Raw genomic sequence first — 19,471 nt, 5'->3', positions numbered from 1 at the left:
GAGAAAATTAAAATTTGATACCAAACAAATCAGAAGATTATTTTATTTTAATATATGAAAATAATACTATAACTAACAACTATCTATTAGCTAAATAATTAACCCACATGTTTGCCGCTATATGATCTCTTTTCATTGATCCTTGTCTACCTTCTTCAGTCGCATCTACATTTGAATGTTCTTGTGCATGTTGTACTTCCTCATTCAAGAGATCTTCATCAACTTCTGCAATAAGTGTATCATCTGGTTCTACTCCCGTAAGAAAATTGTGTAATATGCAATAAGCCAATACAATTTCTGTTTGTGTCTCAAAGCCATATTGTGGTTAAGTACCACTAGCCAAAATTGGAAATCTCTTTTTAACTATGCCGAATACTCTTTCAATTGCATTACGGAAAGAAGCATGTCTAAGATTAAATATTTCTCAGGATGTTTGTGGTCCACGAGTTGAGTATTCTTTTAAGTGATAATGCATTCCTCGATAAGGGGCAATAAATTTGGATTTCAATGCATATCCAGTGTCAACTACATAATATTTGCCTAAAAAAAAAAAAAAAAATTAATTACATACTCATATTAGTTGTAAAATAAAAATAATAATTAATTTACCTTCTGGAACCTCTAATTTGTTTTCTCTCCTTAATGCATCATCCAAAATTTTAGAATCAGATGCAAACCCTTCCCATTCAGGCAATACATAAGTAAATTTTAGATCAAAGCTGCATGCTGCCAAGACATTCTACGTCGAAAAATCTTTTCTTCCTCTAAATCTGGCCACATCATGTTTTGAAACTTTCACACGAATGTGTGTTCCATCAATAGCTCCAACATAGTCCTATCATATTGGATATATTTAAAATTTTCAACCAATATAATTTAAAATTATATTTAATTTAATTAAATTTTAAATTACCTAAAAGAACGGATATAATCTATTGATATTCTTTATTTCTGGAGAAATTCTTGTTCCATCTAGTTGGATAAAAAATTTATCTTCCAATGATAGTATAGCCCTCAAAACCTTGTGAAAATGACGACTAATAGTCTCAGTAGATCGAAAGAAGAATCTAATTGTGCGGTTCCTAACATTATGAGCTAGAATATGAAGAAACTTTGCCACATGTTCCTCAATGCAACTATATGTGTTGTCTGTAAGGCGTCTAGTTCCTCGAAGAATCTCAACTAACTTAGCAAATGTATTTGCCCCATACGTAAAATGTCACGACTTCTTTCATTATTAATTGTCTTTTTCATTAATTTTTTCCTGACTTTTTCTCTCTCTCCAGCATTTTCCGCAATTGATCTATTTAAATATTTTGCATGTTGATAGTATGTCAATAATGTCACTAGATGGGCCACACAAGCAACCATCACTCCAACTGCCATTTGCTTCATTTGTTTTGGTTCTTCCATATTATCCATCTACAAATTTTAATCAAAGTAAGTAACATAGTAACAAAATAAAATTACAACAAACATCACTTACTCTTTATAATTTATTTAAAGAAATTTATTCATTAAATAAGCTAAATGGTTCAATGATGTGTCACTCAATGTCATACTTTCCATAATTTGAATCCCGTAGGCAATTGGTTGCGTTGGTCGGTAAAAGTGGTACAGAAGAAAACACTATAGCACAGAGAAAAAAAGACGTATTTAAATATGTGTTTCTTATTAAAGAGATCAGAATTGATTTATAGAATAGAAAAAGCTTACAGTTTGGCCTGGTCTTACGTATTGGAATAAAAGGATTGATGACAAAGAAGGAAAGACGATGGAATTACTGAAAATTCACGCGAATATTCATTTTTATAGAAAAAGTGATACGTCAAAAGAGGAGGATATTTTGGTAAAATTAAGATACTTTGAAAAAGTTGTTACTCACCTCGTCACAAATCCCATAAAATTTTGCCAATTTTCCCCTGATTTGTTATAACTACGATATTTTCTATCAAATCCGATGAAATCCAATTCCTATTAGAATTACTTCCTTTCCAAATGACATCAATTTTTATTCTAAAATCAAATTCCGTGGAATCCTATCCCATACGCGGTTTAGATTGAGTATTTGGTTTGCACTTGAAACTGATTTTTAAAATCCGAGTGGATCTATGTGTAGCCCAACCCTTTGTGCTGGGCTTTTTTTATTTTTTTATTGACATACTTGGTCCTTTTTCAGTTTTTTTTAAGGCCCAGAGGGAAAACCCCAAGTAAAAGTCAGACAAAGGAGAAAATTCCTATGGCAATTATAAGGGCCCAGGTCCAACAAGACAAGCGACCGTTCAAAGGGCATGCATACAATTGAGCTACCTAGACCTTCAGAAATCTCATAATTAATTAGGTCATTCCACTTCCCAATCATGGTCTTTTTCAGCTGTATTCACTTGATTAATAAAACTTTATTTAGAGTATAAGTCTAAATCAATTTTCTCATGCCTAGTAGCAGCAAAAAAAATTTCAAGGGAGCCACTGCTTGTATGTTAGGTCGGTCCCTGCATAGTAGAGTGTAGAGATGAAAAAAATTATCAGATGGTTCGGGCTTACATAATTAAGAAACGCTGCAGAATTAAATATGTCATTTGTATTCTATTTTTTAATTGCTTGACATATATTGATTGATTGGGATCACAGTCTCAGACTAACTAATCATTTCCCAGTAGAGAGATACTATTCATAAATCGCAAGGATTTGCATTAGAGGATATAATATGGGGTCATACTAATCAAACTTTACCAATCCAATGTATCAACAGAATGATCGAGTTTGATAATAATGAAATTAAGAATGGAATTAGGCCTTGATTGTTGCTTAAGGCCTAGACTGTAAAGTATGTGTGCCACCATTAGGTAGAAAAAAACCTTCTTAACCTAAGGATTTTAGATTTTGTCGACATATATATATATATATATATATATATATATATATATGGTTGAAAACTTTTAGATAAGGTCACGATAGTAGTGTGGATTTTGAAGTTGAAGGGTACAAATTATCTATCCATTCACTGTATGTGTACACATCTTGACAGTTCAGAAGATGTACCACTTCACTACATGTGTACGTGTCTTTACAGTTCATGAGATGCATTAATACTACAAGGACAAAGTTCAGAGTGTACATGAAAAATGCTTTAGATGATTCTGTGCCCAATAAGCATATTATCTATTTATTTTTAAAATTTAAGCACTCAACTAAATCAAACAAATCATTTAAAAATAAAATAAAAACAATTAAATCCAAATAAATCAAACAAAATATTTTAATTAAAAATAAAATAACTAAATCTCAATAATTAATTCCTCTAAAATATAAGAGTATTACAAAATGAGATAGAAGAAAAGAGATTCAGATAAGGAGAGATAAGGAGAAGGAACCAAAATTACTTCCCATGAAACCATGGAACTCAAATGAGTTAAGTGCGGAAGTTAGGGTTTCAAACCTGACAAGAAATGAATCAAGGGTAAAATGGTCATTTCATACAGAAATGAGTGCTACCAAGTATACCATTGGAAAGACAATGAAAAATGAACGAAGTTAGACTCAAGAATCGCCTGATTCGGAATCCGAATGAAAAATATATGAAGATAGAACAAAGTAGCATTTTCCGATTAAAAAATACCACGACCCTATCTCACTAAAACTGTCATAACTCTCACTACCGTTGGAATTTTTGTGTGTGATTGGGACCATTGGAAAGCTAACTTCAGGAGTGCCAAGTTAGCATATTTTAATAGAGTAAATAGATAATATGCATTTTAGATTATGTTATACGGTGTTGAACTCATTTTTTCATTGTCTACTTTATTATTATTTAATTAATTTAGAAGTGACGTGAGAGAAAAAGATAAAAATAAGGACAGCCCATGATTAAATAATTGTATCAAAATAGATGAATATACTCTATAACATTATTCAACGGTAAACAATGCAACAGAGAACAACTAATGTGGCCACAATTTTACTATTCCACTTTTCACCCACACCGACTCTCCTTCTCCATACTTTATACAAATATCATCTATTTTTGACCCCACCCCAAATGGTCTTATCTTCAACAGAGCATTAGTTTGATTGTCCCTCATTGAATACTTGAAGATCGAATGAGAGCTAAAACTAGGATTTACAAATCAAACTCTCTATTGTGTTTGCAATGAATCCCCTTAATTATGATCAAGAATTTGGTAAAAATATATTTCTTTCTACTTCCCAAAAAAAAAAAAAAAAATGTAGGTGGAAAACTGTATTATTTAGTGATATACACATGTGTGTGGTTGTGAAGGTGCACACCAAGCTCAGTTGGAATATTATGTCCTGTGAAGGAGGAGTAGTAGGGCATCTCGGTTCTAAGATTTGTAGGGCATAGGTAGCAATTAATGCATGCGGACCTCAGGCGAAAGCGATGCTTCACTACCTCTCCCAATGAGAGACACAGATGTGAATGCATTCCATAAGGTTCTGGGGTTGATATTTTGGTCACGCGTGTAACCCCTATATAGATATATCTATATGTGTGTGTGTGTGTGTGGGTGGTGTATATCTTGTTGTGCGGTGCCAAATTATTGAGAGTCAACAACCAGAGAGGACAGTACGTGTTCGTTAAGGCACATGTCCTCCCACCATCTTAATACTGCCAACGCTTGGGACACAATTTGTTAGCATATGTTTCTGATAAACCTTCAGACTCAAACTTAGTTTTTACCAATCTATAGTTTTTCCGTGTACTTGCATTTGCTTAATCCAACTTGTCATGTGTTCGTATTGGAGAGTACGTACAGTGGACCAGTTTGTGCATGCGTAGCTCTCCATCTCTCAAAACAAGAGCTAGAAATAAAAAAGTTTAGAGTGATTGTGATGATAGTAGCTAGAAATATTCCGCTGAGATATTGGTGGAGTAGTGGGGATTGATTGGCAACATTATGAGAGAAACATGTTTCAAAAGTTGAGGTATGAAAAATGAAATCAAGTACTTACATCACTAGTGACAAATTATACAGAATCCAAATTTTAAAGGAAAATTATAGTACTACTTTATAGCCCCACATTTGTCTGCACTCCTATTTTAACTCTACCTAGTTTGAACAAATATCTTCTGATTCAGGAACGGTGCACTAATTTGTATGTATTTAGTGTACAATGTGCCTTTCTCAAAAGAATTCTGACACCGTCCCTGCTCTGATTAAAATTATTGAGTTCAAATTTCATCTTATCATTTAAAACGTAATTAACCATATCCATATGATATGGATGTACATTTTCAAAAAAATAAAAAAGTAACCCTTCCTAGGCCTAGCATACCAAACGAAATGGTTGACATAATTTATTAAGGAACCTCAGCGTGCTTGTTGAAGATATGATGTTGGCTGGCTGAAATGATTGTGTGTGTGTGTGTGTTATACATAACAACTTTTTGTCTGATAGTTTCGAGCAACGTCACCATCTGCACACAGGAAGAAGGACGAAGAAAAGGACAGATCGATAAAATTAATTAATATCATGAAAATGTAACCAATTCTAAGTTTTGTTTATTTAATAGTTGCAACTAAAATTGCTTTGTTAACCTCAACTCCTCGATCCCATTTCTTGGGAAGAACCCTTGCAAGAATTAATGAAATATTTTCAACAAATTAATTAATTAAGCACACAAAACAAATTAATTAGTGGCATTGTGAAAACTTAATTGGATCCAATTTGCAATATGTCAACAATCAATATAATTTAATGGAAGGATCATGACAGCCAAGATTGTGGAGTCAACTATCTTCTATGTGTTTTGATCAAGAAATATTTTAGTCAATTCAGGCCATTGAGATCAGTACACAAGGGTGGATCCAAAAATTGTCAATAGGATGGACTAATATTTCTTTGGGTAGACTAATACTAATAATTATTATTATTATTATTATTTTTTATTTTTTATTTTTTGGGCTATGCTAAAATTAGGTATAGTAAAAACTGTAGCCGATAAATTCCAACTCAGATTCATGGCTACCGTGCATTAATGACGAGCGAGTTTGAATGGTTCGTGAAAGTTGAAAGTAGTACATCGCCTTTGCAACGATAGTTTAGCATTGTGGCAATGTAGTATGAAGACACATCCAAGTCTCCATACAATATAGATTAGCTCATTTGTTAGGCTCAATTGAATGTCACTATCTTGTAGTTATGCATAAACAGATTAGGAAAGCAATTAAGCATAACAATTGAACTGCAAGAAAATTACAAGTGACTGATCTTAAATTATTTGTGAATTCCATCGAGGGTGTTCTTGTAAAAAAAATCCATGTATCAAGACCTACCTTGTAAATCACAAGTATTGCAGTTAAGAGTGCTCAAGAGAGTGAAGTCACCAAGTGAAAGAAACCATATATTACTTCTAATATGGAAATTTCAATCTGTCAAAACATGAAGCTAAATCTTGCCATTAATTAAGCCTCAATTATAGATGTTTTTTGTCACACACATATATACACACACACACACACACTGTTTAAGCATATGAGTGGAAGACATTTTTTTACATATATATACACCAGCACCTGTTCCAAATAGCTACAGACAACCAAATACTGAAGTCAAAAATAAGATACTGAAATCTTTATACAAAAGTAACTTAATTTTTCATTTGTTCTCTTTCACTAAGGATCCTTACAGGGATAAAAGAAAAAAAGGTCCTTGTTAGAGCTTGATTTCAATTAACAACCATCAATGTCTTCTTCATCTGGCAAAATCAATACATGTGACACGTGGCTTATTGCAGCTTAATTTTAAGAACCATCAATGTCTTAACCTAGCAATATGAATACATATGACATGTCACAAACAGCCTTGCTCAATTGTCTGATCGAGTCCACCTCTAAACCATTACACTCTCCTAAAACAAATCTTCAATTGCCAAATAGAACACATTGTGATTAAGGATAATCAAAAACTTCAAGGACACTAAAAATTGAAAATTATTATCATTAGCAAAAAAGGACTAGTACAAGCTAGTGTTGGGACAACATACAATTAAACACCACTATTATGTAATGTAGGCCTAGCTAGTAGACTGCTTTTGCTGCTCTAGTGACAACTTCAGCTGTTAGGCCTCAATCTCACTGTTTTGTGCTTGCTCAAAACATGTCAATTAACCCAATTTTCTTTTCTTTGCTTCCTACAATCTCTTTCTCATCCAAATGCGCGCCAATATTGCCTCAAACCTAAGCCTGGCTGGCACAGACACTTTACTTATATGCATCCTATTGCTCGTCAAACAATTCCCGCACAAACCAAGGGCTGTAATAAAGTTGAGAGTTTAAATCCCAATGGGGGCAAAGTAATTGTTTTAATAATAAATAAAAACCATTTCCGCAAAACAAACATAAGTTCAATACATGATGCCAACAATTGATATTCAAACAATTTTTTTTTTTTTTTTTTTTTAAAAAAATAATTTGGTAATGTCAATTTATAAAGAATACAACGACCAACCCAAGACTGAATTTGATTAAATTAACTCAAATCGAATGAATAAAAAATAGATACATGTATACAAGAACTAATACGTTCAAGAAGTTGACATACATACACATGCATATATGTGTGTATATATATATGGGGACGCATACAAGCTTACCATATGATTGAAAGTCTATCCATCAATCGACGTGGCATCACCCGAGAACGTCCCGCCTCAAGAATTCCGACACCACGATATCAGGCAAATAATCACTAACGCTCTCAGACAAGAATTCTGTCCCACCAACCACCAGCTCCGGCAACTCAATTTCACCCCAGAAATCATCAACACTGTCACCGTACGGTGCATCGCTCTTCTTCTCCGCCGCCACCACCGCCTTTGCCGCCAGTGCTGCAGCCGCCTGAATGTCTCTAGCCGCACTAGTGAGAGGCCGGGGTAAGAGCTCCACCTCGTTCGGAAAATTAAGCTGCGCTTTATGTCCTTTGAGGCAATATGCGGCGACGTCATATGCTCGGGCAGCCATCTCCGGCGCCGGAAAAGAACCTAGCCATATGCGAGTCTTCTTTCGGGGTTCCCGGATTTCGGACACCCATTTGCCCCACCGTCGTTTTCGAACACCCCGGTACACTGGGTGCCTCGTGCCACCTTGTCGGACGATGGGTTCGGGGCAATTTTCTCCGGTGGTTTCCGGTGACTTGGTTGTATCATATTCATTGCATGGCGGAGGTTGCTCCATGGCATATTAGGAACCATTTGCTTGGTCACCTTATATATATTTTGCATGTTAAATGTTGGACGAATGATAAAATTACGAGACTACCCTTCTCAACAACCACAAATTAATACATCTAGTGGACTTTAAATCCACTACTATTTAACAAGCTACATCAACAATGCAACAACACAAAATAAATGATAGAATATTCATAAAATATTTTTACAAAAAAAATGAATAAATAACAGCGTGCAATGTATAAGATCCAGTTCCAACATTATTAAATCGAAAATTTAATACATTTAAGTCACTATAGTTTTTGCTATTTAATTATGCAATGTTTGGTGATACCGAATCAACGTCTTGAATTATTTGAGATTAAATAAAATTTAATAAAAATTTTGAATAAAATTTCTCCTAATTCCAAATTCAAAGTATCGATTTGATACTTCCAAACATAACATTAGGTGTGTTCAGCTGTATAGAATTAGAGGTTTGGAATTAGAATTGGTGGAATTTGAAAAAATTTTAATTTAACTTTCTTAATTATTTTTTTCAAATTCTAAAAATTTCAATTTTAATTTGAATACTTCAATTTTACCCGGCCGAACTTTGAAATTGTTAGACTAAAATGTGGTGTAAAGAGGATCCTAATTGGTGGCCAAAGAAGAGCAGTTGGAGATTTTGTTAAAATATTAATGCACACACCGTAATGATGATATTCATAGTACCCTTTTACGGAAACTCATTGTCAGCGTAACGCCTAAAGTTTTTGGTCCCCGAGGGTTTAAGGGTTCACATGTGGATGGCAACACGAGATCTTGGTGACCATGTTAATTTTGTATTTTTATGGGCTTTTTTTGGTACCATTTTTCACACGATATTTGGTGCTCTAAAGCTACCAGTGATTTCGATACTACATATATATATATATACATATACACACACACTATATATTATGGTGCAAATCTAAGACAGGACGTGAAATGTCACTTGGATTGTCCCTTTAAATTAATTATTAGTTGCTACATCCATGTGAATATCTTTCCGGTGGAGGCTTATGGCCTGTTTTATGGATAAACATATTCACGTGCCATTTTAAAACTGGGATAGAGTCGAGGGTTTTATAATTGAAAGCAAAGATGATTTATACTATATATATTTAAAGGATATAAATATTAACCCTACCCTATCAAATTATTTGGTGGCCAACATATATAGTCTCATGAGTTCAAATATTTTCTGTCTTTTTTTTACTCAAATTTAAAATTTGAGGAAACGCATGTTAGAGGGTTTATATATTAAAAAATGAGACTTATTATTTTAATTAAATGAATATAAATGATTTTTATGTATAGCTTTAACCTAGTGGGTAGTGGGCACTCTCTTATTTAAATTTTTTATTTATTTTTAAAGTACAAAAATATTCATGTTATAGAAACTGATTTTTTTTATAAAAAAATCTTTAAATACTATTTTGTATTTAGAGAACAGGAACGAGAAAGAGAGTTATTTCTCATAAAAATTCAATATTTCTGTTAACAAAAATTAGTGGTTGGTGTTAAGAAAAAGATGTGATCAATCATAGTTTTGGTTTTCCTATCAAAATTCAAAACCCAAGGCAAAAGATTTCAAATTGGGGGGGGGGGGGGGGGGGATAGAAAATTTACTGCCAAAAAAAAAAAAAAAAAAAATCAAGCAAAGCAAATGAAAACATCAAAAATAATACCACGTCATGCCAAATAGCCCATGAGTCTTTTTCAATCCTCTAATTCTAATTTATTTGTAAGTTTATTTTCTGAGTTGAGCCATTTATCATTTATGTTTTATTATAAATTAGGTAATTTGGGGGGTTAATGAAAAAATTCAAATAGAAAATTTAGTGCAAAAAAAAAAAAAAATCAAGCAAAGCAAATGAAAACATCAAAAATAATACGACGTCATGCCAAACAGCCCATGAGTCTTTTTCAATCCTCTAATTCTAATTTATTTGTAGGCTTATTTTCTGAGTTGAACCATTTATCATTTATGTTTTATTATAAATTAGGTAATTTGGATTGCGGTTATAACTAATAAAAAATAATAATATTAATTTTTATTTTTTATTTTTTATTTTTTAGACCTGGACCATATCCTAAGCACACAAGAAACTCCACCCCGCATAGAGCAGTTCAAATTGGATACTTACTACGGGTCAATAAGTGACAGGGATGGTTAATAAGTGCATTTATTTGTGTTGGCAGAGTTCAACCCCACACCCACAGTGATGTGGACATGCTCAATGTAATCGTGGCTCTTCTTCTTTTTTATTCTTTTTTTTTTTTCCTTCTGGTTTTGGTTTTTTCTGACAAAGAAAGAAAAAAAACTCGTAGTAACGTGGAAGGCTTGGAGCCAAATAAAACATTAACTATCCCTTCGTTAAACTCTTTTTTTTTTCTTTTTTTATCGTTTTTTGTTATTAAAGTCTCTCAGTATTCGAAATTATATATATCAACTTGTGTTCTGTCCAACAGTTATATTAGCGTCTTCAATGGGGCTCTTCAATTTTGATGCATGGGCTCCATGTTTTTTGTTTTTTCCTCCAATGGTCCAATTCCGGAATTTGTGCAACGATCTTAAGGGTGTGTTTGGCCCAAATCAAAACCCAAAAACTGCTTTTTTGTCTTTCTTCTTTTTTTTCTTTGCCTGACTAAAATAAGAACTACTATTTGGTTTACACAAATAATGTCTAAATAATTTTATTGCCCAAAAAGAAAAAATTGATTTTCAAATATATTATTGGAAAAGAGTAAAAAAAAAACTATATAGTTATTGTGAGTGTATAAATATTAAAAAATTTAACAATTAAAATATTATTATACGAAGGCAAAATGCTGGCGTGGCTTACCAAAACGATGCCTTCTCTAACCAAAATTTGAAGACCATTGTAACGCCTTCGCCAACCAAAATCTGGAGACCATAGGAACACCTTCGCTAACCAAAATTTGGAAACTATTGTTACGCCTTCACTAATCAAAATTTGGACCGTTTAAAAGGATCAAAATATGACGTAACTCTTCAAAATGCTGATGTGACAAATTTAAAGAGTATGATCTGCATAAAATTAATAGCTCTTTTTTTTTTTTTTTCACAATTAACCATGGTTATTTTCGAGTCTACAATATATACACATACAAAGACTCTGATAATCATGTTTTCCATCTATTAGTAGTACGGTAAGATGCGAATGAAATTTTTTATTTTAATAGTGTTTTTTATTTTAAAAAATAGAAGAACGGAAGTTTTCATAAGAATAATACGATTCACGAGCATGTTTTGTCATATCGATCGATACGTGACGTATGAATCGATTCATAATCATTTTTTAAGGATCCGGTATCGTTACACCCTTCCCTAAATTAATCGGTTCGCTCGATTTACACTGATATTCACTCGAATTCGTTACACTGCGACTGTGAGTGGGATTAAAATAAAGTATTGACCATAAACTTGCCAACACTTGATTAGTCGCGAGTTTTAATTTTTCACGAAGTATTTGAGAGGATCATATCTAGTTCTAATTTTTAACGAAGCATTTTAAAGGAACATATCGAATTCTAATCCGTGTCTGTCTACATGTTTTAGATTTTGCATGAAGAGTTGAAGGGATCATATTGAATTCCTAAGGGGGCACTTGGGCTTGAACAGGTATTCTGTGTTTCCAGTACATCGAACACATCACAATTATTCATCTTGTACACGCGCAGATCTACAATGTTTTGTCCTCTCTCTATGACAAAATGGTTACAGTACCACTTGTAGGTGACACATCTTATTAATACACTAACATGTTGGACACTGTTATTACATGTTAGGTCGACTGTCAAGGTCGGATCAATATCATCCCACTATCCCTTATCCTCCATTTGAACAAATGAATTTGAAATGAATATATTTGAATTTGAATAAAATATTGTTTATTGAAATTGAATTCTGAAACTCAAAAGCATACTGGATTAGAGGCATGAGAGTCATTTTTTAATGCAATCCTTTTCCACATAACTCCTCCCATCTGATTTGAACAAGTAAATTTGAAATGAATATATTTGAATTTGAATAACATATTGTTTATTGAAATTGAATTCTAAAACTCAAAAGCATACTGGATTAGAGGTATGAGAGTCATTTTTTAATGCAATCCTTTTCCATATGACCTAGTTAAGGACTATTGGGGACATCCGCCCTCACTGAATTTTTTTCTATTTACATTATTATTTATATTTTTTGTTAAAATTTTGAAAATGCCCCCTATCAATTTGTAATTTTTTTAAAATGCCACCCCAATTTGTAAAAATACCACACTTCACATTCTTGCCCCCGTCAAACCTACCATATTCATGATTCTCTCTCACATACTTTGATATTCTCACTCAAATTTAAAAAATACCCATTATATATATTCTTGCATTTTAAATCCAAAAGAAAATAAAGTAAATCGATTTTCATATTTCTTCATTTCCCACATCCATGGTAATCTAGAAAGCAGGGACATAGTTAAAAGATCAAAAAATATGAATTAGACAAGCCAAAAAAAATTAAATTCTTATATTTATTATTTTATTTTAAAAAATTATCTTCAATTTTTTTATTCTTCAACATTGCCCCCTCTCAAAAAAAAAAAAATTCTGAGTCCATCACTGCTTTAATTATTTGAAATCCATACATACAAGTGATTAAAAAATTGTTAACATTTAAACTTAACTCACTAATTCAAAATTTATTCCATAATAAAATGATTGAAAATAAATTGGTTCAACATAACCCTAAGATGTGAGTTTGTAACTTGTCACCCCGAAAGCCTAAGATGTCCAAATTCAGATACTATATTGGTCCAAGTCTAGTTTTGTTGTTTTGGGCCATCTTTAAGCCCAAAACTAATTTATCTTGAAGCCCATGTCATTCTTTTGGATTGTCAAATGCCGAAATATTCAGAAAGTCAACCCACCAACGCAGAACAAAATGGGCCGGAAGTATACCAGCTCAAAATTTTTTGCATCACACGAGATGCTGCTTTAAAGCTGGTCTAAAAGACTAAAATGAAATGCTAAACCGTTCTAATTGCAAAAAAATAAATAAATAAAAAATGAAAAATATTGTTGAAATTACCAGTTTTATAAATAAATAATGTATTTTACGGCTATATTTATTAGATTAATGTTTGGAGATTATCCAAGTACAAGAAAGAGAGGACGCATGCATGTGTTATTATAGTAATATCTACATTAGGTATTGCCAAGAAAGTTAACATATATAGTAAGGAAGATTAGGTAAAACAGAGCCTCTGATTGAGACATAAGATCGACAACGATTGATACGTATTTTTCTTATCAACAAAATAATACTCGTGACGGCTACTAGGTTACTAATTAAAGGGCTATATCTATATATGTACATAATTCAAGCTACTAAAAACAGGAGCTGAACGAACCTAAGGGTCATGGACTATATCGACAAAATTTAGGACCTTTGAAAACATTAATTAGCTTAAGGACATGCACTGATGCAAGTATGTAAACTTTTTGATGAATTGGCAAACATTACAAATTAAAACCCGAAAACTTTGGGATGATAGAAATTTGTTATTGAGAACAACATTATGGATGGGTTGATAATAAATTCAAAATTTTATAATTTGGTTACGTATTCATGCGTAAAGCTTGAATTTTGGATGCATAATTCCTAAGTTTAATGATGCGTGTGATTTACTGACAGTTGCGTGCATTTAAAATTTACAAGTCATCGAAAGTTGACGTCATCTCTTGAAAAAAGGATTATAATGATTTGGAGTATGAAAATTGAACAAAATAATTAATTTATGTGATCAATAAGGATTTATGTCATTATAAAATCATTAATATTGCTGATGTCATGATAACATTGTAGGAGATTTAGCTCGCAAGGCCACGTGGCACATCCTATGTTGCTAGGCCTGGCTCGAGTCCGGTATCACCAAGGATACTAAATGTCTCAACAAACAAAAGAATGATGAGCCACGTGCCTCGATGCAACGCTGCTAATCACATTAATGAATCTCAGCTACCAAATATGCATTTAATGTAATGGTACCTATCTTTGAACCAACACTGCTAATCACATTACGTACATAGGTACGTACATAATTCAAGCTACTAAAAAAGGAGGTGAACCAACCTAAGGGTCATGGACTATAGCGACAAAATTTAGGACCTTTGAAAACATTAATTAGCTTAAGGACATGCACTGATGCAAGTAAGTATACTTTTTTATCAATTGGCAAACATTACAAATTAAAACCCGAAAATTCTGGGATGACAGAAATTTGGTATTGAGATCAACATTATGGATCGGTTGATAAAAAATTCGAAAACCTATAATTTGGTTACGTATTCATGCATAAAGTTTGAATCTTGGACGCATGATCCCTAAATTTAATGACGCACGTGATTTCTTGACAATTGCGTGCATTTAAAATTTGCAAATCATGAAAAGTTGATGTCATCTCTTGAAAAAGGATTATAATAATTTTAGAGTATGAAAATTAAACAATTATAATTAATTTATGTAATCAATAAAGATTCATGTCATTATAATATCATTAATATTTTTGACATCATGATAACAACTCCTCGTATTAACTTAATCGAATTTGTCTGGATTTGCTATCATTACATCTTGAAAAAATCATGATAATGTCATTGAAAAAACCGTAATTAGGAAAGAATTAAATGAAGCAAATCACATGCATAAGAGAGAGGTACAAAAAGGTCAACAGCTAGTATACAAACAAACAGTGGCTCAACCTAACTAGGTAGAATGTTGCTATGAGATTTACTCCTCCTAGTTTTGGTTTGTGGGAAGAAACAAACATACGCACACGCGATGAGACCAATGTGATGATCATCCACCGATAACCATAACTTTTCTGCGTGTTTGACCTAATATTTTATGAACAACTTACCATAAAGCCATATTAAAAGCACAAATAAGTTTATGGACCACTTTGTTCGAAATTTTGGATAAATTAATGGTTGGAATCCTAAAATAAAAGGCAAATGCCAAACCATGTAAATCCGAAATTAGCGGACATTGTTTTTGACAATTACATGTATGTGTATTAAATTTTTTTGAGTTCAATTTTCATTGGACGGGGTTAAATAGTGATAAAAATTTAAGTAATACTTTTGAAACTAAAAAATAAATGAGGCTCATAATTTGAAGACAAATTATACTCCTCTCTCTCATTTAAGCTTGATAAAATTTATTGATGTGAGCAAAGAAAATTTCTAAAGATCAATTTTATCTCAATAAGTTGACTTTTCAATTAAAATAGTTAAGCTAAGGTACTAAATTTCAACAAAACTTTGACAGCCGAGGTCATATATATTGAAAACAGGAACTATCGCTATGATTATAGTTTTCCTCTAAATTTTATTCCGTAGTATTGATTTAAAAAATAAAAATAAAAAACACAAACACAAACTGATATCATAGAAGTAGAAGACATGACGTCCAAGGCCCATTTCCATCTTTTCAAGTGTGTGAGGTGGGCCCACAAGCTTATTGCTTCCCGTGGTACTGCATTAAATCGACCCAGTGGGTTTCTCATGCTTTGAAGTCCAACGAGCTCGTGAACGCCTGCGTTGCCTTTGAAACTTTAAAAAGTCACTCACTTCTAGATTGTATATATATATATATATATTGTTACTCTTTACTAGTACTATTATGCAATTAATTCGACTACTCAAATACCTTGTAACTACCCATTCAAAATTAAGATTTTTCTTCTTTTTTTTGTTTTTTTAGCACATTCAAAATTAAGATGAAAAAATATCACTAAATATTTTTTTAATTGTGTTACATCTTAGTATAATAAATTCTAAGATAAAGTACAATGACACCCTTTTTTTTCAAAAATTGAATCCAAACAAACTCTTAAACAACACCTTTTTAATTGCCCTTTAATATTTTATTAATTTAAATAATAAAATATCAAAACTCTTAAAGGACACTTTTACCCCTATACGCTCATTACACCTTTATATATATATAGGTGTGTGTGTGTGTGTGTGCATATGTATATAAATATTTATAGGTCTAGGTGGTGAATGTTGTAACCGGCCGAATCTTTAGGATGGTGTATAGTGGTTTGAGAGAAAATTTGAATTTTTCAGATGGATTGTATCCGATAAACCATATAAACTTATTTGATTCACAGATATTTAAGTTAATTATATTTGTCAATTTTATATCAAAAGATAATAAAGTCAATTAACCATTGTCGGTGCATCTTTAACAATTTTATCAAACTTGAAGAGTGTCAATATTCAAAAATAAATCAATTTGTATATGCTCTTTTATCAAAACTGAGACGGTATATCATTGTACTTTACCCTTAATTTAGAAAGCACCTTCATACTCAAATTTTTTTTAACTAATGTAGACTAATATTTTAAGGGTAAATTACACCTAGACCCCCTAAGGTTAGGTCATATTTCAGCCAGATGAAGATTTTGGTTTTAACTTTCACTTACACCCCAATTTACTTTTTGACTTCTGATACATGTGAATAGACCATTTTACCCTCAATTTTTTAATACAATATATATATATATATAATCTTAAATGACAAAAAAGCCCATATATATATATTCAACACCGGCAGCTCCTACCATCAACACCGGCAGCTCCACCAACGTCCCACCCTGACACCTCCCTGCACCACCAACCCACCCAAAACCAAACTGCACCCCCACCCAACACCTCATCACCACCACCCACCTAAAACCAAACCCAAAAATGCATAAAATCCCATCCCACCCACTGTCGAAATGGACGTCGATGACAAAGAATCGAAGGCGAGTTGATGTCGGCAGCAGGTGTCGGATTACAAGCTCTACAGTGGCCCAATCAATGTATCTCGGCAGCGACACATCGGATTACGCTTATAACCGCGATGGCATCGTAATCGGCGGCAAAAATGCTCATCTCGTGCTACAGTCGTATATCTGTGTGTGAGGGTTTGTGTGGAGAGAGGTAGCTACAGTCGCGGCGGTAGTGAAAGAGGTCATGGTGGAGGTGGTCGCGATGGCGGCGAGAGAGACGATGGGATCGATTCGTCGACTACGACGATTTGTCAAATCAAACGGCGACGACAGTGGAGAAGACGGCAATGATGTCGAAGCTTCCGGCGGCGTTGAACCCTCGTCTTTTTTCTTCGATTTAGGATTTCTTTCCCATTTTCCACCAAATCACACACACACATATATATCACCTACACCATATGCCACTCCTGCAGGCCCGCCGCATCACAGATCCACAACCCACAGCCACATCTGACGTCGTCATTGCTGATTACTCTGACTAGACGCCCGTCTTTGCTTTGTCGTTGCTTGGGAGCACGCCGATATGAACTGGGTTTTGCTACTTGGAGCTCGCTGGAACTAAGTTTTGTTTCGCCGACACTAGGATCTCGCGGAAACTGGGTCAGTTCAGTTCTGTCGTTTGTCGCCGGAGAAGAACTGGATTTCTGTGATACCCCTCGGATCCGAGACACGGGTTGATCAGGCCCAGGCCCAAACCCGAGGGAATAACAAACAATTAAAGTATTTTAAAGCGAACACAGATGACAAAATGAAATAATAAAGATGGAATAAAACTGAAAGAAACATTAATTATAAAACCCTCCATGCATAACTGAAATAATAAAACTCCAATCCTCCGAAACTTCAAGGTTACAACTTGGGAATCCACTGGTGGACCCCTAACCAAAAGTTCAACTGAAACTAAAAACTTAAAATAGAAAATGCTAGAAACATCGAGAAAAAAATCCTACGTAATCAGATGAATGTGAGATTGTCCTCGACAAGCACGATCAAGCTCTAAGGCTGGAACCGTCCTGTACCTGAAAAGAATAATAAAGGAGTGGGTCAGACCCACGAGCAAGTTCTAATCTAACTGCAATCCATACAATGACTCGATACGCAGATACACCGTAGACACCTCACAATATCTATCTAGTCCATACGTATAAATATATCCACACTAAGGGACATTCACTAGTCTATAATAGGGGTCTCAACCTGAATAGGAGGCAACATACAAATACGCACCCAAAGGTGGGCATGAGTACCTAGACCTAACGGGGTATACCTCAACCTATTATAACCAGCTACGCATCCACCGCATATACGCACCCTAACCAACGAATCTGAGACTCAAGCTCAGCTCGTGGTACCATAAACATATATATAAAATCCATCCAAATCCAGGGTATATAGTTCAAATATTTAATAAACTGACATACAACAAACCAACTGGTTAGTCACTCAACTTATTCAGTTGATGTAACTTAACCTCCGTCCATTAATCCAGTAAGCCACTCAACTTAGTTGCAGTTGACATGTCTTAACCAAAATTAGGATTCAATATTTATAAATCCATTCCTTAAATCCGTTAGGTTAGGTTTAGGTGTTTGGAGCTAAACCGTCACCAGTATGTCACCGTCCTATACCGGTGCATACAATCCTCCATATCTAGATAAATTACAATGTATACATAATGAACAAGTAATTTACAGTTCAAAACCACCATCCAAATAATTTTAGAAAAGTATTTAAGATTTCAGCAATTTAAATCCCAGAATTAAACCATGTAATTGCAGGAAACAGTGTAATAGTTTACACAACTAGCATCCAAAGCATGCATAGACCCAATCTAATATATCAATGACTCTATCATGCATTTAGAACAAATTCTATAATCTTATTATAGTCCAACAAATTGCTAAATTAACCTAAACAATTTATTTCGTCCCATCCGATAACAGTGTACTAAGTCTACGCTTTTATACTGTTTTATCCTTTATCTTAGAGACTTAAACCATGCATCAACTAGTTTAATCACACTTAGAATCAAGTAATTAGATCCTCTGAAAAGTCCCCACAATCCATTAGAAACATCCCAAGGCTCAAACAGTGTCCAGAATACCAAACAGTGCCTTAAAAACACAAAAAAAAAAAAAAAAAAAAAAAAAAAAAAATTAATCGTATATTGAAGAGGGAGCCTGCTCCAAATTTTGGGAGCAGGCTCTTTCAGCCTAGAGCCGGCTCTAGGAGTCCTTAGAGCCGGCTCTACTTGTTGTGGGAGCTGACTCCCACATCCATGGAGCCGGCTCTCATCTCCTTTGAGAGCCTCTGTCCCCGTTGCTTCGTTTCAGTCCGTGTGCTCCCTCTCTGATCAATTCCTACCACTCTGTTGGTTTCTAAAATAGATCTTAAGCA

The 19,471-nt window shown here is 33.7% G+C and overlaps 1 protein-coding gene across 1 annotated transcript; it reads right to left on the bottom strand.

Annotated features, from left to right (window-relative positions):
* Positions 1-6,935: 6,935 nt before the first annotated feature.
* Positions 6,936-8,195, bottom strand: LOC132278341 (ethylene-responsive transcription factor ERF023-like). Its single transcript, XM_059780132.1, has 2 exons — positions 7,616-8,195; positions 6,936-7,275 (listed from the first exon to the last, which is right to left on the bottom strand). The coding sequence occupies exon 1, from the start codon at positions 8,193-8,195 to the stop codon at positions 7,653-7,655; it is 543 nt and encodes a 180-aa protein (XP_059636115.1). The 3' UTR covers positions 6,936-7,275; positions 7,616-7,652.
* Positions 8,196-19,471: the final 11,276 nt, after the last annotated feature.

This window comes from Cornus florida, unplaced genomic scaffold (genome assembly GCF_030987335.1).
Source record: "Cornus florida cultivar Cherokee Brave unplaced genomic scaffold, ASM3098733v1 CherokeeBrave_3.0.0_Hap2_Chr10, whole genome shotgun sequence".
Taxonomy (NCBI): Eukaryota; Viridiplantae; Streptophyta; class Magnoliopsida; order Cornales; family Cornaceae; genus Cornus; species Cornus florida.
Note: the sequence above shows the minus strand (reverse complement) of the source record. Positions and strands in the feature narration are given on the sequence as shown.

What these genes read in the sequence shown, in the direction of transcription:
- LOC132278341 (XM_059780132.1), bottom strand. Translation starts at nt 8,195, where the DNA reads ATGGAGCAACCTCCGCCATGCAATGAATATGATACAACCAAGTCACCG.